The 26,995-nt window shown below is 39.6% G+C and overlaps 1 protein-coding gene across 2 annotated transcripts in view; it reads right to left on the bottom strand.

Annotated features, from left to right (window-relative positions):
- The window catches only part of uri1 (URI1 prefoldin like chaperone), a 60,880-nt gene that overhangs the window by 3,664 nt on the left and 30,221 nt on the right, over nucleotides 1–26,995 (bottom strand). Inside the window, exons 5-10 of one of the 2 annotated variants that reach the window (XM_073070116.1) lie at nucleotides 20,707–20,795; nucleotides 18,605–18,680; nucleotides 17,724–17,922; nucleotides 17,269–17,554; nucleotides 12,244–12,386; nucleotides 11,885–12,131 (exon numbers count right to left, since the gene is read on the bottom strand). In XM_073070116.1, coding sequence (XP_072926217.1) covers nucleotides 11,885–12,131; nucleotides 12,244–12,386; nucleotides 17,269–17,554; nucleotides 17,724–17,922; nucleotides 18,605–18,680; nucleotides 20,707–20,795 — 1,040 coding nt within the window. The remainder of the gene's footprint in view (nucleotides 1–11,884; nucleotides 12,132–12,243; nucleotides 12,387–17,268; nucleotides 17,555–17,723; nucleotides 17,923–18,604; nucleotides 18,681–20,706; nucleotides 20,796–26,995) is intronic. The other variant, XM_073070117.1, reaches the window with a different exon arrangement.

The following is a 26,995-nucleotide window of genomic DNA, read 5'->3' as shown; positions in this document are numbered from 1 at the left end:
TAGGTTTTGGAAGTTGTAAAAGTAGACATTGGAGTTGTATAACTAAATGAATTGTAAAACTAAAGATTTAAATAATTGTTTGAAACTATGTAGTGTAATATTTGAACTAACTGTGATTAATAAAGAAGATGTTAAAGTAATTGCCTGGTGTATTTCATTGTGTGCTACTTTTAATTTGCAACACTTAAATCATAGCAATAAGCATTACAGATCAGGAAGATCCTTGCTTTCTGCTCTGCAATGGGGGATATAAATGAAAGCATTGGAGTAATTCCCTACAATCAGCTTCAAAATCAAGAACTGGGTGATGCAGCTTTCTCGCATGACCGCAATAATGCTCAGAAGGGAAATAAGAATGGACATGTTATGGAAAGGACTGGAGCTTGAAGTTCAGCAGCCTGCTGGTAATTCCTATGAATAACCAATCTGATGACATACCAAAGGATCGCCAGATAGAGGTTTCATGAATGGAACAGCATCTTTCCCTCGTAAAGTGGCTCACAAAAAATGTATTGAATCATATAATTTCCAATTTTAAATCAATCAAGATAGCCTATGGATTTTACAAAAACAGACTGAGGCCATTCAGACAATTACACCTTTGCCAACTCTCTTTTCATTAAGCTTTCACTGTTAAGTTTTTCCTGGTAACATTTCAGTAGTTGTTCCATTCATGCACTCTTCCTCTAGACTTGCTATGCAATGTTACTAAATTATTCATAATGAACAAAACTCTACAGCAAGCTGTTAAACTCCAACTTCCAGTACGTGTTTCAATACATTTAACTTGACTCCATTCCTAACTTTTTTTTAGACATACTGCAGGAATAGTATTTTGCCATTTGACCCTTCAAGTCTGCACTGCTATTCCTTCATTACTAATTTATTATACTTCTCAACCCCATTCTCCTACATTCTCCCCATAACCTTTGACGCCCTGACTAATTAAGAACCTGTCAACCTCGCTTTAAATATATTCAATGACCTGGCCTTCACAGCTGTGACAATGAATTCCACAGAATCACTGCTCTCTGGCTAAAGAAATTCCTCATCTCGGTTCTAAATGGACATCCCTATATTCTGAGACTGAGCCATCTGGTCCGAGACTCACCCACTATAGGAAAGATCCTCTCCACATTCACTCTATCTGGGCCTTTCAATGTTTGATTGGTTTCAATGTGAACCCCATTCAATCTTCCAAACTCAGAGAAATACAGGCCCAGAGCCATCAAATGCTCTTCAATATGTTAGCCCTTTCATTCCCAGTATCATTCTTGTGAATCTTGTAAATCATTCTTACAACAAGCAGGGTGGACAAAGGAGAGGCAATGGATGTCATTTACTTAGATTTTCAGAAGGCACTTGATAAGGCGCCACACATGAAGCTGCTTAACAAGACATGATCCCGTGGCGTTACAGGAAAGATACTGGCATGGATAGAGGAATGGCTGACAGGCAGAAGGCAGAGAGTGGGAATAAAGGGGGCCTTTTCTAGTTGCCTGCCAGTAACTAGTGGTGTTCCTTAAGGATCAGTATTGGGACAGCTACTTCTCACGTTGTTGGTCAATGATTTAGATAATGGAAATGGGGACTTTGTGGGAAAGTTTGCAGATGATACGAAGATAGGTGAATGGGTAGTTAGTGCTGAGGAAGTAATGTGATTGCAGAAGGACTTAAATAAACTGGAAGAATTAGCAAAAAAGTGGCAGATGGAATACAGTGTTGGGAAGTGTATGATAATGCATTGTGGCAAAGGGAACAAAAGTGCAGACTATTACCTAAATGGGGAGAAAATTCAAACATCAGAGGTGCAAAGCGACTTATGAGTCTTCATGCAAGACTCCCAGAAAGTTAATTCACAGGTTGAGTCTGTGGTAAAGAAGGCAAATACAATGTTGGCATTCATTTCAAGGGGAATAGAATACAAAAACAAGGAGATAATGCTGGGGCTTTATAAGACACTAGTCAGGCTGCACTTGGGAGAACTGTCAACAGTTTTAGGCCCCTTATCTCAGAAAGGATGTGTTGTCATTGGAGAGGGTGCAGAGGAGGTTCACAAGCATGATTCCAGGAATGAAGGGGTTATCATATGAGATGTGTTTGGCAGCTTTGGGTCTGTACTCACTGGAAGTTAGAAGAATGTGGGGAGATCTCATTGAAACCTACCGAATGTTGAAAGGACTCGATAAGGTGGATGTGGAGAAGACGTTTCCTATGGTGGAGGTGTCGAGAAAAGGCCTCAAAATTGAGAAGTGACCCTTTAGAACAGAGGTAAGGAGGAATTTTTTTTAATTTTTTTTAGACATAGTAGTGAATCTGTGGAACGTTCTACCGCAGACAGCCGTGGAGGCCAAGACCGATGGTATATTTAAAATGAAAATTGATAGTTTCCTAATTGGTCATGGCATCAAAGGATATAGCGAGAAGACAGGAGTATGGGGTTGAGCGGGATCAGCCATGATGAAATGGCGGAGCAGATTCAATGGGCTCAATGGTCTAATTTTGCTCCTATGACTTATGGTCTAATCTCCTCTGGACCCTCTCCAATGCCAGCACATCCTTCTTTGGGTAAGTGACCTGAAACTGCTCATAATATTCCAAGTGCAGTCTGACCAATGCCTTATAAACTCTTAGCATTACATCTTTTCTCTTAGATTCTAATCTTCTTGAAATGAATGCTAACATTGCATTTGCTTCCCTACCACCGACACAACCTCCAAGTTAAACTTTAGGGAATCTTACACAAGGACTCCCAAGTCCCTTTCTACCTCAGATTTTTGAATTTTCTCAAATTTTTGGATTTTGAATTTTATAAAATAGTCTATGCCTTTATTATTTCTACCAAAGCAAATAACCATACAGATCCCAACACTGTATTCCATCTGCCAATTCTTTGCCCATTCCCCTAATCCAAGTCCTTCTGCAGCCTCTCTGCTTCCACAATGCAACTTGCCACTTCACCTATCTTTGTATTTTCTGCAAACACAGCCACAGAGCCTTCAATTCAATCATTCAAATCACTTACATACAACAAAAATAAGCGATCCCAATACAGACCCCTGTGGAACACTCCTAGTCACCAGCAGCCAACCAGGAAAGGCCCCCCTTATTCACACTCTTTGCCTCCTGCTAGTCAGCCAATCTTCTGGCTGTGCTAGCATCTTTCCTGTAATACGACAGGCAACTTCATGTGTAAAACCTTATCAAATGCCTTCTGAAAATCCAAATAAACAACATTCACCGACTCTCCTGTGACTATCCTGCCTGTTATTTCCTCAAAGAATTTCAACAGATTTGTCAAGGAAAATTTCCCCTAACGAAGTCGTACTGACTTTGGCCTATTTATCATGTTCTTCCAAGTACCCCGAAACCTCTTCCTTAAACAATGGACTCCAACGTCATCTCAACCACTGAAGTCGGGCTAACTGGTCTATAATTTCCTTTCTTCTGCCTCTCTCCCTTCTTAATGTGTAGAGTGATATTTGCAATTTTCCACTCCCCTGGAACCATTCCAGGATCTAAAGATTTGTAAAAGAACATTAACAGTGCCTCCGCAATCTCTTCATCCTCCCAACTCTTTCAGAGCTCTGGGGTGAAGATCATCTGATCCACCTTCTCCATAGTAATAGCAACTTTGCACACTTCTGCCCCAACGCTCTCTAATCTATGGCATACTGCTAGTTTCTTTCAGTGGAAAAGTTTTTGGTACACTCTTCTATATTATCAACTAGCTTACCTTCCTATTTCATCTTTTCTCTCCTTTGGACTTCTTTTGTTGCCTTCTGTTAGTTTCCCAGTCCTCTAACTTTCCACTATTTTTTCTATACTATACAGCATGCCCCCCTTATGCTTTTATGTTGTATTTGACTTCCCTTGTCAATCGTGGTTGGCTCATCCTCCCTTTAGAATACTGCTTAATCTTTAGGATGTATCTATCCTGTGCCTCCAATTACCCCCAAAAACTCCAGCCATCATCCTTGTTAGTATCCCCTTTAATCAACTTTGGCCAGCTCCTCTCTCATGACTCCAATTCCCTTTACTCTACTTTAATATTGACACATCTGACTTCTCAAACTGCAGGGTGAATTCTATCATACTGTGATCACTGCCTCCTAAGGGTTCCTTGAATTCAACTTCTGATCCATTACACAACACCAATCCAGAACTGCCTTTTCCCTAATGGGCTCAACTACAAACTGCTCCAAAAAGCCTTCTACAAATTCTCTTTCTTGATATCCAGCACCAACCTGATTTTTCCAATGTATCTGCATACTGAAATCCCCCATGACTATTATAATGTTGCCTTTATTATTTGTCTTTTCCATCTCCTGATACTCTTCATATCCCACATCCCAGTTACTCTTTGGAGGTCTGTATATAGTTCCCAATCAGGGTCACTTTAACCTTGGAGTTTCTTAACTCTACCCACAAGGATTCTACATCTTTCGATTCTCTTTCTAAGGATTTGATTTCAATAATACCACCCACCCCCCTCTGCCTATCTGCCCGTCCCTTTGATACAATGTGTATCACTGGATGTTAAGCTCCTAACTATGATCCTCTTACAGCCGTGGCTCAGTGTTGCCTACAATACCAATCCTGCTAATCTCTAAATGTGTGACAAGATCATCTACCGTATTCCATATACTCCGTGTATTCAAGAGCATCACTTTCAGCCCTGTATTTATCATCCTTTTCGATTTTGTGCCCATGTTACACTTCAACTCATCCCATTGACTATAATTTTGCAGTATCATTTGCTTGTCCTTCCTCACAGTCTCACTACACACTGCTTGTTTGTAAACCAACCGCCGCATTCTCAGCCCTATCACTCAAATTTCCAACCCCCTACTAAATTAGTTAATACCCTCCCCAAGAGCTCTAGCAAACCTGCTCTCAAAGATCCCCTCCACTCTAGGTGTAACCCATCCTTTTTGTAAGGGTCATACCTCTCCCAGAAGAGATCCTAATGGTCCAGAAAGCTGAACCCTGCTCCCTGCACCAACTCCTTAGCTGCAAATTCATCTGCCAAATCATCCTATTCTTACCCTCACTAGCATGTGGAATAGGCAGAATCCAAAGGCTATCACCGCTGAAGCCCTGGTTTTCAGCTTTCTATCTAACTCCCTATATTCTCTAATGCACAGTTCTAAGATTTAAAACTAGATTTAAATTTGAGGGAGGCAGAAAATAAAGTCAGATGTATCAGTATTACAGTGTAATAAAAGGAATTAAAGAGGCACAAGCAAGGAGCTGGCCAAAATTGATTGTAACGGGACACTACCAGGGATGACAGCAGAGCAGCAATGGTTGGAGTTTCTGGGAAGCAATTCAGAATACGCAGGATAGATACATCCTAAAAAAATAGTAGCATTCTAAAGGCAGAGTGATGCAGCAGAGCCTGACAAAGGAAGTCAAAGGAAATATAAAAGCCAAAAAGAGGGCATATAATATAGAAAAATTATGGTGAAGTTAGAGGATTGGGAAACTTTTTAAGACCAACAGAAGGCAACTAAAAAGTCATAAGAAGGAAAAGGTGAAATACAAAGATAAGCTAGCCAGTAAGATTAAAATGCACACCTAAAGTTTCTTCCGATATATAAACAGTAAAAGAGGTGAGAGAAGATATTGGACTGTTGAACAATGATACTGGAGAGGTAGTAATAGGGGACAAGGAATGGCAGACAATCTAGATAAGTATTTTGCACCAGTCTTCACTGTGGAAGACAACAGTAGTATGCCAAAGGTTTAGTGTCAGTGGGTATAAGTGAGTAAAGTTGCCATTATTATGGAAAAGGTGCTTGAGAAATTGAAAGGTCTGAAGGTAAATAAATCACCTGGACCAGATGGTCTGTACCCAAGGGTTCTGAAAGAGGTGGCTGATGGGATTGTGGAAGCATTAGTATTGATCTTTCAAGAATCAATAGATTCTTGGGAGGTTCCGAAGGACTGGAAAATTGAAAATGTCACTCCATTCTTCAAGAAGGGAGAGAGGCAAAAGAAGGAAATTATAGGCCAGTTAGTCCCATCTTAATGGTTGCGAAGATTTTGAAGTTGATTGTTAAGGTTGTGGTTTCAGGGTACTTGGAGACACATGAATACATAGGACAAAGTTGGCATAGTTTTAAGGGGAAATTTTGCCTGACAAACCTGCTGGAATTCTCTGAATAAAAAGCTGGCGAGACAAAGAAGAATTGGTGGATGCATTTTCAAAAGCTTTTGATAAGGTGAGCACATGACAAGTTAAGAACCCATAGTATTATGGAAAAGATACTAGCTTGGGTAGAGCATTGGCTCATTGCAGGAGGCAAAAGAATGGGAATAAAGTGAGCCTTTTCTGATTGGCTGATCATGACTAGTGGTGTTCCACAGGGGTCAGTGTTGGGACTGCTTCTTTTTACGTTATACGTCAATGACTTGAATGACTGAATTGATGGTTTTGTGGATGATATGAAAATAGGTGGAGGTACAGATTGTATTGAGGAAGCAGAGGCTGCAGAAGGATATGAACAGATTAGGAGGGTAGCAAAAATGGAATACAGTGCCGGAATAAGTACAGTCATGCACTTTGGTAGAAGAAATAAAAGTGTAGACAATTTTCTAAGTAGAGAGAAAATTTTAAAATCTGGAGTACAAAGGGACTTAGGTGCCCTCTAAGGATTCCCTAAAGGTTAATTTGAAGGTTGAGTTAGTGGTGAGGAAGGCAAATGCAATGTTAGCATTCATTTTGAGAGAACAAGAATATAAAACCAAGGAGGTAATGTTCAGGATTTATAAGGCACCGCTAAGGCCTCACTTGGGAACGTTGAGAGCAGTTATGGGCCCCTTATGGTCGCACGTGATGAAGACCATGGAGAGGCTGATAATACAGAATCTGAGGCCACAAACCAGGCACGCCCAGGATCCTCTTCAGTTTGCGTATAAGGAGAAGGTGGGAGTGGAGGATGCTATCACGTATTTGCTGCACAAATCACTCTCTCACCTAGATGGGGTCAGTTGTGCTGTGAGGATTACATTCCTTGACTTCTCTAGTGCCTTTAACACCATCCAGCCCAAGATCTTAAGGCACAAACTAACGGAGATGGGAGTAGACTCTCACATGGTGGATTGGATAGTGGACTACTTGACAGATAGACCTCAGTATGTGCGGTTGGGAGACTGTAGGTCTGACACGGTGGTCAGCAGCACAGGAGTGCCGCAGGGAACCGTACTCTCTCCGGTCCTGTTCACCCTGTACACATCAGACTTCCAATATAACTCGGAGTCCTGCCATGTGCAGAAGTTCGCTGATGACACGGCCATAGTGGGGTGTGTCAGGAATGGACAGGAGGAGGAGTATAGGAAACTGATACAGGACTTTGTGATATGGTGCGACTCAAACTACCTGCGTCTCAATATCACCAAGACCAAGGAGATGGTGGTGGACTTTAGGAGATCTAGGCCTCATATGGAGCCAGTGATCATTAATGGAGAATGTGTGGAGCAGGTTAAGACCTACAAGTATCTGGGAGTACAGTTAGACGAGAAGCTAGACTGGACTGTCAACACAGATGCCTTGTGCAGGAAGGCACAGAGTCGACTGTACTTCCTTAGAAGGTTGGCGTCATTCAATGTCTGTAGTGAGATGCTGAAGATGTTCTATAGGTCAGTTGTGGAGAGCGCCCTCTTCTTTGTGGTGGCGTGTTGGGGAGGAAGCATTAAGAAGAGGGACGCCTCACGTCTTAATAAGCTGGTAAGGAAGGCGGGCTCTGTCGTGGGTAAAGTACTGGAGAGTTTAACATCGGTAGCTGAGCGAAGGGCGCTGAGTAGGCTACGGTCAATTATGGAAAACTCTGAACATCCTCTACATAGCACCATCCAGAGACAGAGAAGCAGTTTCAGCGACAGGTTACTATCGATGCAATGCTCCTCAGACAGGATGAAGAGGTCAATACTCCCCAATGCCATTAGGCTTTACAATTCAACCGCCAGGACTTAAGAACGTTTTAAAAGCTATTATAAATGCTTTTTGAGATATTGATTTAGATGCATATCATATTTTTTTTTTACTGAGTTAAGTATTGTATGTAATTAGTTTTGCTACAACAAGTGTACGGGACATTGGAAAAAAAGTTGAATTTCCCCATGGGGATGAATAAAGTATCTATCTATCTATCTAAGAAAGGACATGCTGTCATTGGAGAGGGTTCAGAAGAGGTTTGTAAGAATGATTCTGGGAATGAAATGGTTATCATATGAAGATGATTGTTGGCCCAGAGTCGGTACTCGCTGGAATTCAGAAGAATGAGGGAAGATCTCACCAAAGCCTACTGAATATTGAAAGGCCCCAACAGAGTGGATGTGCAGAGGATGTTTCTGATGGTGAGGGAAGTTTAAGACCAAAGGGCACAACCTCAGAATAGAGGGACGTCAATTTAGAACAGAGATAAGGAGGTATTTCTTAAGCCAGAGAGTGGTGAACTTGTAGAATTCATTGCTACAGGCAGCTGTGGAGGCCATGTCATTGAGTATATTTAAGGCAGGGGTTGATAGATTCTTCGTTAGTAAGGGCACCAAGAATCATGGAGAGAAGGAAGGAGACTGGGGCTGAGAAGGAAATGGATCAGCAATCATGAAATGGAGAAAAGACTCGATGGGCTGAATAGCCTAATTCTGCTCCTATATCTTATGGTCTTAATATGTCCCCTCAGGTCCTATGGGAGGCTAGCGCAGAAATTTCAGGGGCAGAGGGACGCAGAGAGACAGAGACACAGAGACTTTTTTTATGTTGAAATTGTACAAGTCTTAGTTGAGGCCTAAATTGAAGAATTGCGTCCAGAAAGATGCAAGACAGGTTGAAAAAGAGTGCAGAAAAAGTTTACAAAGTTATTTCCAGGACTTGAGGACCTGAGTTATAGGGGAAGGTTGATAGATTCAGACTTTATTCCTTAGAACACAGAAGACAGACAGGAGATTTGCTGGAGCTATACAAAATTATGAGGGGTATAGAAAGGGTAAATGGTTTTTCTCACTGAGGTCAGGTGAGACTACAACTGGAAGTCATGGGTTAATGGTGAAAGGTGAAATGTTTAAAGAGAACACGCAGAGGGTGATGAGAGTGTGGAACAAAATGTCAGCACAAGTGATAGGTGGGGGGTTAACTTCAAAATTTAACAGAAATTTGGATAGGTACATAGATGGGAGAGATATGAAGAGCAGTTTTCTAGGTGCAGGTCAATGAGACAATGCAGATTAATGGTTCAGCACAGGCTAGATGGGCTGAAGGGCCTGTTTCTGTGCTGTAGTGTTCAATGACTCTTTTCAGGGACTCCTCCCTTTTCTTACCCAGGTCATTGGTACCAATATGTACCACAACTTCTGACTACTCACCCTCCCCATTTAGAATGCTGTAGAACTAATCTGAGATATCCCTGACCCCAGCATTTGGGAAGCAACATACTATCAGTATGACTCTTTCACATCCACAGAATCTCCTGTCTGCTTCTCTAACCATGGAATTCCCTATCACTACTGCAGTCTACTTCTCCCCCCTTTCCCTTCTGAGCCACAGAGGAAGATTAAATGCCAGTAGTTAGTCTCCCTGAATAGTATCCAAAGAGTTATATAGAAGAGAACTACCACAGGGGTAATCTGCACTGGCTGCCTATTTACTTTGCCATTCCTGACAGTCAATCAGGTCAATCCCTGCTGCAACTTAGGGGCACTACCTTTCTATAGCTCCTATCTATCACCTCCTCATTCTCCTGTATGAACTGAATGTCACTGAGCTGTAGCTTCAGTTATCTTGATTGTGGTTTTGCTCAGATCTACTGAATTTTTACCAGGGTTTATGATGGGAAATATTAAATCTGCTTCTCTTATGAATGTTAATCCATTTGCTGTTTCCATTTTTCTTTGTTTTTTTTAATTTCGAATTTTGGAAACTAAAGCTTTTTTGACTTCTGGATTTTATGGTTTAATGCAAATTCTTGTTTTTTTTTTGCAGGCAATATCTTTGTTTATAAGCCAAGGATTCTACATGTTTTTTTAAAATATTTCAACTTGTTCCAAGACCTTCAAAAATATGCATATACACTGCCACTGCTCACTTTGCTTACCAAAATGAACAGTTCCATTGCATACATGTCCACTTTAAATTTCATCTGTCATGTGTTGACATATTTTTCTTGTTTACCAGTGAATTTCTTCAACCTGAGCCTGAGTCTCCAGAGGGTTCCTGTGCTGTGGAAGACGTCCTGCCTCGCCGCTGTACCGAAGACGCCGCGCCCCAGTGGCTCCAATGACTGCAGACCGGTGGCATTGGCCTCCCACATCATGAAGACCCTGGAGAGACTTGTTCTAGAGCAGCTCCGGCCTATGGTTAGGCCACACTTAGAGTCCCTCCAGTTCGCCTATCAGCCCCGACTAGTTGAGGATGCCATCGTCTACCTGCTGAACCGTGTCTACGCCCACCTGGACAAGCTGGCGAGCACTGTGAGGGTCATGCTTTTTGACTTCTCCAGTGCGTTCAACACCATCCGCCCTGCTCTGCTGGGTGAGAAGCTGACAGTGATGCAAATGGATGCTTCCCTGGTGTCATGGATTATAGATTACCTGACTGGCAGACCACAGTACATGTACTTGCAGCACTGTGTGTCAGACAGAGTGGTCAGCAGCACTGGGGCTCCACAGGGGACTGTCCTGTCTCCCTTTCTCTTCACCATCTACACCTCGGACTTCAACTACTGCACAGAGTCTTGCCATCTTCAGAAGTTCTCTGATGACTCTGCCATAGTTGGATGCATCAGCAAGGGAGATGAGGCTGAGTACAGGGCTACGGTGGGAAACTTTGTCACATGGTGTGAGCAGAATCATCTGCAGCTTAATGTGAAAAAGACTAAGGAGTTGGTGGTGGACCTGAGGAGGGCTAAGGCACCGGTGACCCCTGTTTCCACCCAAGGGATCAGTGTGGACATGGTGGAGGATTACAAATACATGGGGATACGAATTGACAATAAACTGGACTGGTCAAAGAACAGTGAGGCTGTCTACAAGAAGGGTCAGAGCCGTCTCTACTTCCTGTGGAGACTGAGGCTGTTTAACATCTGCCGGACGGTGCTGAGGATGTTCTACGAGGCTGTGGTGGCCAGTGCTATCATGTTTGCTGTTGTGTGCTGGGGCAGCAAGCTGAGGGTAGCAGACACCAACAGAATCAACAAACTCATTTGTAAGGCCAGTGATGTTGTGGGGGTGGAACTGGACTCTCTGACGGTGGTGTCTGAAAAGAGGATGCTGCCCAAGTTGCGTGCCATCTTGGACAACATCTCCCATCCACTGCATAATGTACTGGTTAGGCACAGGAGTACATTCAGCCAGAGACTCATTCCACCGATATGCAACACTGAGCATCATAGGAAATCATTCCTGCCTGTAGCCATCAAACTTTACAACTCCTCCCTCGGAGTGTGAAGACACGCTGAGCCAATAAGCTGGTCCTGGACTTATTTCCACTTGGCGTAATTTACTTATTATTATTTAATTATTTATTATTTTACATTGCTATATTTCTACACTATTCTTGGTTGGTGCGACTGTAACGAAACCCAATTTCCCTCAGGATCAATAAAGCATTCTGTCTATCTGTCAATTTCTGAAGCCAATTACAAAACCCATCGCCAAATATTAACTACAAATGGCACTGTTAGCTACAAATATCATGACTAATGATACAAGATCTTTACTAACTCACGGCATAAATTCTCTACTGCTGTAAGATCCTTCTACAAATTTAGAAAATACATAATCATCACAATACATTTACAGATAAATGTTTAAATATAGAAACTATGTTCTTCCAATAAAATTGAGGAAAATATTAAAATAAACTGTAAGCATAATCTCTTACCTCAAATGAGCTTGGCCAAGGAAGAGGTTTACTAGAAGTGAGTTCATCTTCTTCCAAAATGCTGCATTCACTAGCATCACTTTGTATTGCTTCTTCATGACTTATAGAGCGCAAGGTACACCGTCGATCTTCAAACTCTGTTGTGCTGCTCTCACTGGTGTCACTACATATACTGTTCTCCCGACTTCGTGACTTCAGAATAGATTTCCGAGGCATATATTCTCCATTTACAACATCAACAAAAAGTCTGCAAAAAGTAGCAAATAAAATTAACAGTGATGAAAGACAGACATAACAAGTTAGAAAAACTAGGCTAAAATGAGAAAATGCCATTTCAAAATGTGATAAAATAAAAATACCTGTAAATGTCTGCAGGAGTTTTTATATTTGGCAACTCATTACTGGAGTTTCCATTGCCAGTGCTATTTTTCCTTTTACGCTTTGCCTCTTCCTTCTTTTCACTGAATTTTAAGGTTGTGTTTTTGCCTGTGTTTATTCTTACCTAGAAATATATAATTTCAAACACAAAGGCTGAGTAATAGTTTTGAATATAAAACAAGACAAAACAAAAACTTTGCATTTCTATTTAATTTCCTTAATAGTAAATAAGCAATTAATCCATACAAATCGATGAATTAAATTTAAAAACTGATTTAAAATATTGATAGGAATTTATGAATAAACCCGGTATGAATACACTTGCGTTTTAGTGTGCCTTTACATTAAAGCATGAGGATTACATCATATTATTTTCAAGGCTTTTGGTCTTCCTTCTCTGGCCTACCATTTAAAGAAACATTTTAGTAAGTCACTGGATAAAAAAAGGGAAGTAATGGACTGTTAATTTAATAATTTAATAAACTTCACTAATTTAATACTTACTGAATTGTTACAATTTTTGAAGCTATTTTATTTTAGATTGGCAGTGGTAACAGAAGAAAAAATACTGAGTCAAAAACTTGTTTACAACAACAAAAGATAAAGCAAGCTTTTACTTCCTTCAGGAAAATCTGTCATAAAAGCAACTAACAATTAATCTAATAAAGAAAGAGTTATGTACAAAGTAAAACACTGATTGGACATGGGGAAAGAGACGGAATGGGATAACAGCAGATAATCAGATATATCTGATTCAGAGCTAACTGAAGTACAGACCCAATAAGCTGAAAGGCATCAACATGCTGTAATTGCTTTGACTATATTACAGTCACAATGCTTTGGAATCAGCTGAGTAAATATTAAATTTATATCAACCAAACACATGCTTCTCTCAAAGGCATTTCCTTCCATTAATTGTGAAAATTAAAATCACAGAAATGGTTCTGGACCGTTCCTTGAAACAATCTTTTATACTGGTGTTGCATGGTTCCAGATGAAGTTGGACACAAGTATATAGTTTAGGGGATATACCAGGAAAGGGCCTTAACATTCACAAAACAGTACAAAATCTAAGTTGCTTGGGCCTCTAAGTTCCTTCTGGATATACCTGGCCCATCTGAGAGCAAAGTAGAATCTATGTAACAGCCTCTAAAACAGAGTTCCAGTTCTCTGGAAAGGCCAAAACGTTCCGTTGAAATAAAGGAAATCAAGAAAATTAGGCCTCTGTGGTTCCTGAATTAATACCTTGCAAAATAGGAGACCATGATAAGTAAGGACCATAGGTTTAAATTAACCACCTAAGTACAACATTTTTGAATGATCAAGAGAAGATAATCCAGAAACCTAACCACAAATCATTCAAGATGCACTGAATAAAGTAACAGAAACATTTGTTCAGCTCAGTGGAATGTAAATAAATATTGTGCAGGCAAATTAGACTTCAGCATTGGGCAACACTATTGTGGAAAACGACAATCCCATTTTAGAATAAACTCTGGTAGATTAAATGATGAAAAGAAGCAAAAGTGCTGTTTTGCTTGAATATACTGTAGATATAATCTCCAATCCTTAACCCCCTAAATGTCTTAAGTCAACATGGAAAGAGCCATACTATATGTACAATCAAATCTGTATCCGCATATGCAAGAAAATCCAGCTAGTCCTAATCCCCCTCCTCTCTTTATAACCTTGCAAATTCTTCCCTTTCAGATTCTTCTCCAATTCCCTTTAGAACCATAGAACATTACAGCACAGAAACAGGCCTTTTGGCCCTTCTTGGCTGTGCCGAACCATTTTTCTGCCTAGTCCCACTTGACTGCACCTGGACCATATCCCTCCATACACCTCTCATCCATATACCTATCTGAGTTTTTGTTAAATGTTAAAAGTGAGCCTGCATTTACCACTTCATCTGGCAGTTCATTCCACACTCCCACCACTCTCTGTGTGAAGAAGCCCCCCCTAATGTTCCCTTTAAACTTTTCCCCCTTCACCCTTAACCCATGACCTCTGGCTTTTCTCTCCCCTAGCCTCAGTGGAAAAAGCCTGCTTACGTTCACTCTATCTATACCCATCATAATTTTATATACCTCTATCAAATCCCCCTTCATTCTTTTATGCTCCAGGGAATAAAGTCCTAATCTATTCAACCTTTCTCTGTAACTCAGTTTCTCAAGTCCCGGCAACATCCTTGTAAACCTTCTCTGCACTCTTTCAACCTTATTAATATCCTTCCTGTAATTTGGTGACCAAAACTGCACACAATACTCCAAATTCGGCCTCACCAATATGCCTTATACAACCTCACCATAACATTCCAACTCTTATACTCAATACTTTGGTTTATAAAGGCCAATGTACCAAAAGCTCTCTTTACGACCCTATCTACCTATGACACCACTTTTAGGGAATTATGTATCTGTATTCCTAGATCCCTCTGTTCTACTGCACTTCTCAGTGCTCTACCATTTACCTTGTATGTTCTACCTTGGTTTGTCCTTCCAAAGTGCAATACTGTACCTCACACTTGTCTGTATTAAACTCCATCTACCATTTTTCAGCCCATTTTTTCAGCTGGTCCAAATCCCTCTGCAAGCTTTGAAAACCTTACTGTCCACTACACCTCGAATCTTTGTATCATCAGCAAATCTGCTGATCCAATTGAATCCAATAATGTAATTTACCCCCTTCACTACCCTGGCACTGTACTCTATAATGTAAAATGTAACTGCTCAGGTAAAAACATCATACCTCCCATTACACAAACCAGAGGGACTCTATGTGGGGAAATGGATCATTGATGTTATGGATCGTGACCTTACGTCAGGACTCTGATCTTGATGTCACTTTTGGTTCTTTTACCTACCACCTTCAATCTATTTTGTTTGTCAAAGGGAGGAGTTCTAATCTGTCTATACCATTTATGATTTAGAATTTATAAGATCTCTTTACCATCTCTTCTACTTGAAGAATTCCAACTCCTCCAGTCCATCCATCCATCCTCAGTATTCGTTTGGTAAATCATTTCTATACTCTCTCCAAAGCTTTCATATCCTAAGTACAACAATTGTGCCCAATCTTTTGAAGGGTCATCATGATTTTCTTTTTGTACTCCATGCCATATGTATTTTCAATTTTTTTTTTTTAAAAACTTGCCCTGCCAATTTCAACAAATTGCGTACATTATCCCCATTTCCCTCTGTTCTTGTGGCTCTTTTAAAATTGCTCCCTTTATGCTCTCTTCCTACTTTTTCCTTGACAATAAAACTTTTTGATTTCTCAGCATTAGACATTACCTGTCCATTTCATCGGCCTGTACACATCTGTTAAGAGGTCTGTAACGAGACGCTCTTAACTACTATGCCTTCAACTCTTGTCTCATCTGAAAATGTTGAAATTGCACCTTGTATCCAAATGGTAATTATGAATATATAATGTAAACAGCAAACATCAGTGGGAGCAGTCCATTTGACCCCTTTTGCTTGCCCCACCATGCAGCAATATCAATGCAGATATTTTATTTCAGAGCCATTTCTTGCAGTAACTCCATAATAATATTACTTTAAAAGACCTTGAAGCTGCCAAAAGGCCTGTTTCAGTGCTGTAATGTTCTATGGTTCTACCAATACATGGGAAGCTTGACTGCATTCTTCTCTGTAGTACAAATCTTAACTGCCCCATTATTTTGCACAGTCACAGACATTCCATTTGTTCCATCCACTGCCATCCCCCTTTATCTTGGCTGCTATCTAAACTAATTAATCTCTTTCAGAGATGTGATGAAAACCATTTCTCTTTCCACAAATTCTGGTTGACTTGCTGGGCTTGCCCAGTATTTTGGTTTTATTTTACATTTTCATCATCCACAGCCTTCCTGATTACTGACTTCTGCAGTAAAGCAAATATTCCATCCGTGCTGCTGGCGTCCCTTATACTCCATGTCTTGAATTAGTAGCTTCAAAAGTGGATTTCATCAGATCAATACATTTAGTAAATGATTTGCATTTTTGTTTACAAAATCAGCTTCCTTATTGTGATTTTAGAACTGTCAGATTTGCATGGCCCTATCCGAAATGTGACTTTGCAGAAAATCCAATAAGTATAGGTACTTTCAATGTCAGAGGAATGTATACAATATACATCCTGAAATTCCTTTTCTTTGCAGACATCCACGAAAACAGAAGTGCACGAAAGAATGATTGACAGTTAAAACATTAGAACCCCAAAGACCCCACCCCAACTCCCCTCCCACACACAAGCAGCAGCAAGGCAACGAGCCCACCCCGTGAGCTCTAATTTGGCCTCTAATGCAATTTTTGGGTCCAGGTCAAGTTTGCCAGCTATTTACTACCTTGTGCACAGCCTCACTGCATTCTGGATGCCTGCTCAAGAAAGAAGAAACAATGCAGCTAAAGTGTCAGTGGCACAAATACTGAACAGAGGGATCAGTGTGTGTGAATGGAGGAATGCAAGAGGAATAGCGGACATGGACTGTCTATAGAAGTTTCAGAGAATCACTCCCCTCTACTGGCAGTCTCATGGGAGACTGATGGGGCCTGCTCCTGCTGTTAATCAAGTTTTAAGGGCCAGTTTCTCTCCTAATCTTGGTGTGAAAAAAACAAAGCAGTATTATTTCTCCTTTTCACTGTCCACAGCAATCCAAGAGTTTTTAAAGTCATGTATTTAAAGCAAGTGTTAAAGTGAAACTAAATATAGTTTCTAGTCCTCCAAAGCACTACTGACATTTGATTGTCACCAGGAGCCTCAAACTAACATAATTATTGGTAGGTATAAAATGGTCCTAAAATGTATGAAATTTTGTGATTTCAGTTATTTTTCTCCTAACAAAATACACCTACTCATATTAATAAGCAATACTATTAATTAAACAGATTAAATTCATTTACCTCAGCTATCTCCACCTTATTCAAAACTGAACTGCAATTTCTAGATTTAAGAGTCAAACTGATTAAAAAATAAGAGGCTAAATGTTTATAAATACTGACCCTTTTTGGTTCCACCGTGTGTGTAAAATGTATGGTAGGAATAGTGTCATCATCTCCAGTAACTTCCTCATCGTATTCATCTTGGTGATTCTGCCTGTATTCCAAACTACTGACGTGAGCAGCAGGTGGTTGCAGTTCTGCAGCTTCTTCATCAACGTCGCTTTCCTGTACAGCTGGAAGATTGTTCAATTGAGGTCTCCCATTTATGCTGGCCCTCATGTTTCTATCTTTCTCTTCTTCTGAAGAACTGCTTTCTTCACTATTTCCATTAGCCGCATCTGACAATCTGAATTAAAGAACACTGATTACTAGAACAGCAGTAACTAATCTGTTGTGGTTATAATTGGTTCAAAGCTTTAGTTGCTACATGGCAGTAAATAATGTTTTTAAAAAATAACCTTAATGACAATGAAATTTAAGTCACCAATATACTGCGCAAGTTATGGACAGATTACCTATCAATTTCATCCTGCATCTCCTCCTGTTTCTCCAGCTCATCCAGCCTTGCCCACAATTCCTTCTCAGATAACACACTTGACTTGCAGTCCCTGTCACCATCACCAACCTCCAAATCTGCCACAAAAATCTCTTTGGGCTTGCAGTTTTCTTTTGGTCTATGTGCTATTCTCCGTTTTCCTGTAAGATTTAAGGAAGCTAATCAAAATTAGAATTTTCAAGTGTCAGGTATCCACTTAAAAATAATCTAAATGTTTCATTACCACTATAACAGACTAATTAGATACCATAAATGCTTCAATGATTTAAGGCTTTGACATTTTTAAGATACTGTTCTATGAAGAAAAAACATTGAAGAAAAAAGTGGTTATTTTCATATGCATTTATAATTTTAAATATTTTAGATAGATTGATAGTAATGAATTCATCAATCAGGTAAATATATATTGCCAAGCTGTGAAAGAATCTAGGAAATAATTCAAAGTTACTTAAAATAATGTGCACAGTATCACAGATAATGCTTTAAAAAAGCTAAAAATACACGTTTTGATCAGGTATTTTCATTATTCTCAATAGGAATTTGCAGAGTGGAAAAATGTTAATGCCATTACTGACTTTCATGCCTCATCATAACAGTTTTAGTACACAAAACTCATTTCTCTTTAAAACGATATATACAAGATAATATTACAGTGTGGATGTGAAACTTTGAATCTATGATCCAAAATAAAATGCTTTGGGTGCATTCGTTCTGCTTTGTTCTGACACCACATAGTAGGGTGGAGAAGGGAAGGGCAAAGTAAAGAGAAAGAAATTAATTTAGACGAACTCAGTTTTAGACTCTCAATGGAAATAAAAAGCAGAAACAAATGCTAAATACCTTTAGAATTTAAATCTTTAGGTTCTAGATCTTCATTCTGAATTTCCTCATGTATTTCCACAACATCTTCCTTTTCCTAATCACAAAAGATTATATAATGAAAGTTATGTTTGATTTGTATACTCATTTTATCTGCAAATATTTGAGGAAAATGTTAATTATAGAGAAGATTAGTTGCTGTTTATTTTTATATTTCTCTTCACAGGTTCAAATCTACCCAAATACCTCTTCAGATAACATGATATGATAGATTTTAAAGCTCCAGTTTGCAGAAGAGCTATGGTGCAATTAAATTGAAAATTTCCATGTTAATGCTGATAAAATACAAACTATGTGGTGTATTACAAAAATATAGATGCAAGTAAACTGTTGCTCTTACACACAAAAAATAATACATATTGGGGGCTTCAGCTCACAGTTCAGAATTAAAATTGCAAAGCCAGAAAAAATAAATTCCCTCTGCCTCCAGCTATATTTGCCAATTTACGTTTTAAGCAGTAACACCCATTTCTCTTTTTAGAAAGGATGTATATTAAAATGTATTAATATATAATTTTAAAAACTGGTAGAACTGATAGTAAAGAGTTATGAGAAATTTTAAGTGATACTAATAAACACAGAGATTGAGTGCCGAACTAAAGGAAAAGACAACATGGTTAACAGGATAAAGGCTTGCAAAAAACACAAAAGTTAAATTTCCAGATAGGTTTTCTATAATTTGTCCCAGAATCAAGTAAATTTAAAAAAGTGTTGAAATGAAAATTAATATTCATCTGTGCCCCAAGAGCTGTATTTTATTGAAAGTTAAAATTTTTCTCATTTGTGAGAGAACTGGGCTGAACACAAGGAAACTGGAGCTATAAAAGGTCATCCTTAACATGACACTAATCTGTTAACTTGAGTTCGGAGCCAGTTCAGCCCTTGGCTTCAGATCTGTATCGCAGTACTCCAGATAAAAGATTTTTATTTTTTAATTATCTATAACTATTACTATGTTGAGGTCCTCCCAGGTTACAGCAGCGTTCCATCTTGTAAACTCTTCGTAACCAGAGGAGTTTGTAAGTTGGAAATGATCAAAAATGTGTGAGAGGTATTCACAGAAACAGTTTGAAGAGAGTGAGCAGGCACAGGATGAGTGGCAGCCAGCTGGCCTCACTGACTCATTGAGTGACTGACTAAGACTACTCCATGCTCCCATCTTTGCTTGACAAGAGTTATTGTAGCTCAGGTTGGAGGGAGGAGGCACACAGAAACACAAGAAACCACTTGTTCCCATCCAGTAGAAAATACCTTCAGCAATCCCACACACAATGACTCCACAGACTCCAAAACACTTGCTCGAATGTATAGGCTGTCCATAATGCAATTCTATTATTCCATTAATTGGCAGCTCCGGGACACAATAATGAGATACGAATTCCTCAACATAATCTACACCTAACACAATAGTGTTTCTTAAGTATATCTCAAAGATTCATATCAATTTCTATTTTTCTAAAATTTGAAAATTAATAACTGCTCAATGTTGGAGGAAAATAGTAACAAAGCAGTTAACACTACTGCCTCACAGACTCAGAAGCCTGGGCTTGACCCCAACTTTGGGTGCTGCCAGTGGAAGGTTAACTGACTCATGCTAATTGTCCGTAGTTTAGGTGTGTAGCAGTAAAATCAGATACATAACAGAGGAGGGAAAAACAGTTTTGCTAATAGGATGACCATTTGATCGTCCTTGTGGATGGGGTGACCAGGACTTGATTCCCCACGTAGATTATGGCTCATTATTTACAACATTAGATGAGCAAATACAGTTTTGAAGTGGTACTGATAGTTTAATTTTACATGTATAATGCTTCTAGAATTCATCAAGCCTCATTGCTCAGCCTGTGCACATGCAATGATGTTTCTTCACCTTTCTAAACTACTAGATGTAATTTACTTCCACATTTCAGAGCTGGCTATTGAACATCATTGTTTACATATAACATAAGCATTCGGCAGTCTCCCAAAATACAGAATAAATTTGGGTGAACAAAATATCAACATTTATTGTTAACAGAAACAGCCCACCCCTCAAAAAGAAACATCATAGAAATACCACCTACATTAACCAATTTATCCACATCAGTAAAATGAATCCTAGATTCAAAGTTGTTCATAATTTTATGAAGATCATCCAGTGCTTTTTGAACATCTGAAAAAGAATTGAATAATAAACATTAAATTTATGAGTAAAAGCAGTGATTTATTCCATCTATTGGAGGTTTCAAGCAGCAGACAGATGTCAATATATTATAAAGACAGGAGTTCTAAGGCTTTTCTATGTACTACTTGTCAATTTGCATAGAGTTTCAGAGAAGGACCAGCTCATAAATAAGATATTTAAGTCAAATCATCTAAGGCAGTATTAATGTTACAACCACAAGACCATAAGACATAGGAGCAGAATTAGGCCATTCCATCATGGCTGATCCCAGATCCCACTCAACCCCATTCACCTGCCTTCTCACCACACCCTTTGATGCCCTGACCGATCAGGAACTGATCAACTTCCCCTTTAAATATACCCATAGACTTGGCCTCCACTGCCGTCTGTGTTCAGTATTCCATAGATTCACCATTCTTTGGCTAAAAGAACATAATCCTCCTTAACTCTGTTCTAAAAGGTCATCCCTCAATTTTGAGGCTGTGCCCTCTTCTCAACACCCTCACCATAGGAAACATCCTCTCCACATCCACGTTATCTAGTCCTTTCAACATTCAGTAGGTTTCAATGAGATCCCCATGCATTCTTCTAAATTCCAGTGAGTACATGCCCAAAGCTGCCAAACACTCCTCATGTAACCCCTTTATTCCTGGAATCATCCTTGTGAACCTCCTGCAGATGCTCTCCAATATCAGTACATCCTTTCTGATATAAGGGCCCAAAACTGTTGACAATACTCCATGTGGCCTGACTAGTGCTTATAAAGCTTCAGTATTATCTCGTTTTTATATTCTATTCCCCTTGAAATAAATGCCAACATTTCATTTTCCTTCTTTACCACAGACTCAACCTGTAAATTAACCTTCTGAGAATCTCGCACTAGACTCCCTTTGCACTTCTGACGTTTGAATTTTCTTGCCATTTAGATAATAGTCCACACTATTATTCCTTTTATCAAAATGCATTATTATACATTTCCAAACACTGTCTGCCACTTTTTTTCCCATTCTTCCAATATGTCTAAGCTGTGCTGCAATTGCATTCCTTCCTCAGCACTACACCCCTCCACCTATCTTAGTATCATCCGCAAACTTTGCCACAAAGTTATCAATTCCACTATGTAAGTCACTGACAAATGATGGAAAAAGTAGTGGTCCCAATGCTGACCCCTGAGGAATACCACTAGTCACTGGCAGCCAACCAGTAAAGGCCCCCTTTATTCCCACTCACTGCCTTCTGCCTGCTAGTCATTCCTCTATCCATGCCAGTGCACTTCCTGTAACATCATAGAATTTCATCTTGTTAAGCAGCCTCATGTGAGGCACCTTATCAAATACCTTTCGAAAATTTAAGTAATTGAAATCCACTGCCTCTCCTTCGTTCACCCTGCTTGTTACTTCCTTGAAGAATTCTAACAGATTTGTCAGGCAAGATTTCCCTTTACAGAAACCATGCGGACTTTGACTTATTTTATCATTAGCTTTCAAGTACCCTGAAACCTCATCCTCAATAATGGAGTCCAAAACTTTCCCAACAATCTTAAAAGAGTGGAATGATATTAGCAATTTTCTACTCCTCCAGGACCACGCCAGATTCAAGCGATTCTTGAATAATCATAACCAACGCATCTGTCATCTCTTCAACAACCTCTCTCAGGACTCAGGACATAGTCCATCTGGTCCAAGTGACTTATCCACCTTAAGTTTGCATTGCACTTTTTCCTTTGTAATAGCAATAGCACTCACTCTTGCTCCTTGACACTCATGGACCTCTGGCATATAGCTAGCAACTTCTGTAGTAAAGACTGAAGCAAAGTACTTAAGTTCATCTGCCATTTCTTTGTCCCCTATTGCTACCTCACCAGCAACAACCTGACCTCTATCCAACTAGCCCAGCACATTAACCTTCCATTCCTTTATTTTACACTCTTTTACACATCAAACTATTTACATTCTACTTCTCTCTGGGTAAAAATGTTCATCCAGATATTCCCTAACAGGTTAATTTTACAAGCACATAACCCCCTGCTATGAAAGTGCAAATATCATTTTAACACCTACACACATCAAACCCTTTCATTATCTCAATTTTATTATGTCACCCCATGCCCCATCATTTCAAGAGAACAAAACCCCAAAGTGCTCAATATTTCCTGATGAGTATTGCCTCCATTCAAGCAAAATCCTGTAAAGTTTTTATGTACCTTTTTCATCAGTGTTAATGTGTCCTTTCTATCTTATGGAGTTTAAATGTATTCCGAAGATCCCATGCACATTGAAGGTAAATTCTCCATTTCTCCAATGGTCAGTGGGGAAGGAGGTTATTCATCGCAGTGAGTCCAATTCCCCTCCTCTCTTCCTATAACCCTATAAATTCCATCTTTCAGAAACTTACCCAGATCACTTATGAATGTGACAATTTAATTTGTCTCCACTACACAGCTGACAGTGCATTCCAGGAACTAAACAACATGCTGAGTAAAAAGGTTTACCCTTAATTTAGTTTTGATTCTTTGTCAATTATCCTCACTCTATTGGCCTTTCTGCCAATAGGAATAGTTTCCCTAATTTACCCTTCACCTTCTATCAGATCCAGTGTAACCTCCCCTTTTCTAAAGAGAAGAACCCTGTTCAAGATATACATTAATGATTTGGAAGGTGGGGGGGGGGGGGTACCAAGTGTACCATATCTTAGTTTGCTTGATGAGGCTAAATTGCACAGAAAAGCAAATTATGTAGAGGATGTAGAGACATATAGATAGGTTAAGTGAGTGGGTAAGGGCATGGTATATTAAGTACAACAATGGTAAATTTGAGGTCATCCACTTTGGAAGAAAAAATACAAGATTAGTTAGTATTTAAATGTTGAACGATTGCAGCATGTTGTTGCGCAGAGGGACTAGGGACTGTGTGCATGAACTGCAAAAGGTTGGTTTGCAGATGTAACACAGGCTATCAAGCAGGTAAATGAAATGTTGGTTTTCATGGCTAGAGGGAGTGAATTTAACAGAGAGGTTATGGCACAACTCTACTGGAGAGGCTGCACCCAGAGTACCGTATACAGTTCTGGTCTTCTTGAGGAAAGATACACCACCTTTGGAGACTGTTCAGAGCAGGTTCATCAGATTGATTCTGTAGATGACAAGGTGAACCTATCTGGGACTATATTATCTGGAATTAAGAATGAGAGAGGATCTTATAGAAACATATACAATTATGAAAGGTTGAGGTAAGATAGAGATAGGAAAATTGTTTCTACTGGTAAGTGAGACCAGAGCTAAGGGACACAGCCTCAAGATTCAGAGAAATAGATATAACAGATGAGCAGAAACGGCTTTTCCTAGAGAATAGTAAATCTGTGGAATTCTTTGCCCAGGGAAATAGCTGAAGATAACTCATGAAATATATTTAAGACACAATTAGATAGATTTTTGCATAGTAGGGGAATTAAGGGATGTAGGGGAAGGCTGAACCACACATCGTGGGTGATCTACATTTCTCTAATCATTTACTTTTTAAGAGAGTGATCTCTCGCAAGGCAGAAGGTCCTGATGGAGTACCTGGTAAGGCTCTGAAAACCTATGCCAGCCAACTAGTGAGAGTATTCAAGGACATTTTCAACCTCTCAATGCTATGGGCAGAAGTTTCCACTTGCTTTAAAAAGGCAACAATTATACCAGTGCCAAAAAAGAATAATGTGGGCTGCCTTGACGACTATTGCCCGGTAGCAGTCACATCGACAGTGATGAAATGCTTTAAAGAGGTTGGTTATGACTAGGCTAATCTCCAGCTTCAGCAAGGACCTGGACCCAATGCAATTTGCCTATCGTCACAATAGGTCAACGGCAGACGCAATCTCCATGGCTCTTCACACGGCTTTAGACAACCTAGACAACACAAACACCTACGTCAGTCTGTGCGGGTTGGTGATAACATATCTTCCTCGCTGACGATCAATACTGGCGCACCTCAGGGGTGTGTGCTTAGCCCACTGCTCTACTCTCCGTATACACATGACTGTGTAGCTAGGCATAACTCAAACACCATCTACAAATTTGCTGACGATACAACCATTGGTGGTGACAAGGGGGCATACAGGAGTGAGATATGCCAACTAGTGGAATGGTGCCACAGCAACAACCTGGCACTCAACGTCACTAAGACTAAAGAGCTGATTGTGGACTTCAGGAAGGGTAAGTCGAGGGAACATGTACCAATCCTCATAGAAGGATCAGAAGTAAAGTTCCTGGGTGTCAAGATCTCTGAGGATCTAACCTGATCCCAGAATACTGATGTAGTCATAAAGAAGGCAAGACAGCAGCTATACTTTATTAGGAGTTTGAAGCGATTTGGCAACAAATACACTCAAAAACTTCTATAGTTGTACCGTGGAGAGCATTCTGACAGGCTGCTTCACTATCTGGTATGGAGGGGCTACTGCACAAGACCAAAAGAAGCTGCAGGAGATTGTAAATCTAGTCAGCTCCATCTTGGGTACTAACCTACAAAGTATCCAGGACATCTTTAGGAAGCGGTGTCTCAGAAAGGCAGCGTCCATTATCAAAGACCTCCAGCCCCCAGGGCATGCACTTTTCTCACTGTTACCATCAGGTAGGAGATACAGAAGCCTGAAGGCACACACTCAGCGATTCAAAACAGTGTCTTCCCCTCTGCCATCCAATTTCTAAATGGACGTTGAAGCTTTGGACACTATCTCACTTTTTTTAAAATATACAGTATTTCTGTTTTTGCACATTTTCTAATAACCTATTTTGATTTACTGTTTATTTATTATGTTTTATTTTATTCATTATTTTTTCCCCTCTCTGCTAGATTATGTACTGCATTGAACTGTTGTTGCTAAGTTAACAAATTTCAAGTCACATGCCGGTGATAATAAACCTGATTCCGATTCTGATATCCCCAAACTCAAATTAATAGAACTTACTATTACGGAATCTGTCCACAATTTAATCCTTTAAGCCTTGTTTTAACTTTGGCGAATTAACAATTACTACTATGAAATACAATATACCATTAAGCCAGGATAATCAAGGACCCGACCTACCCAGCCAACACACTTTTTGTCCCTCTTCCCTCCAGGAGAAGGTTCAGGAGCATGAAGATACATATGGCCAGATTTGGGAACAGCTTCTTTCCAACTGTAATAAGACTGCTGAACAGATCCTGACCCGGATCTGGGCTGTACCTTCCAAATATCTGGACCTGACTTGCACTATCTTACTTCCCCTTTTCTATTTTCTAATTATGATTTATAATTTAAATTTTTTATTATATTTAATTCGATTTGTACTTCAGGGAGCGCGAAGCGCAGAATCAAATATCACTGTGATGATTATATGCTCTAGTATCAATTGTTTGATGACAATAAAGTAACGTAAAGCCAAAAACTTGACACCTTAAGAAATAATATTGTTTTCCTCAGTTGGATAACAGGGCCGAGCTACATAGCTTAATTAATCAATCTAACTTGATAATTTCTTAAAAGGTATAGTACGCCTCCATTTCAAGACATCTCTTCCAAGATTTTATGCATCTTTTTAAATAAGACTTTTTGGTGTAATCATGCTACCTCCTTTGGTACCAGCTCAATCAAACAATAATCAAACTATTAAAAAAAGACAAACAAAAAAACTGAAGTTCATTTCTAGAGAGACAGAATTGAAATGCTGAGAGGTTACATATCAAAGTGTATAATCACTACATTACACCTGAAGGCTCGTACAATCACTAAAAGATTTGACAATTATGACAACTTGGAAAAACCATACAAATAAAATGCAAAGCATAACAAATCTGAAGCAAAAACAAATGCTAGAAACACACTTCAGGTCAATAAGCATCTTGAAAACAAATGGCTGCTTAACTTCTGCATGAGTATATAAACTTCATCAGCATCATGATGAACTACTACATGCTTGAAACATTTACATTTCTGAACTATAAACAGGAAATACTGACAACACTCAGCATGTCAACCTGTACCAAGAAAGAGAAATATTTACAGTAGTGTGAAGCTGAGAGAGGGGAGGGGTGAAGTAAAGAGCTGGGAAGTCGACTGGTGAAAGAGATAAAGGGCTGAGGAAGGGAGAATCTAATAGGCGAGGACAGAAGACCATGGAAGAAAGGGAAGGGGAAGAAGCACCAGAGGAGGTGATGGGCAGGTAA

Source organism: Hemitrygon akajei, chromosome 17 (assembly GCF_048418815.1).
Source record: "Hemitrygon akajei chromosome 17, sHemAka1.3, whole genome shotgun sequence".
Taxonomy (NCBI): Eukaryota; Metazoa; Chordata; class Chondrichthyes; order Myliobatiformes; family Dasyatidae; genus Hemitrygon; species Hemitrygon akajei.
This window is presented reverse-complemented; position numbering and strand designations above follow the sequence as displayed.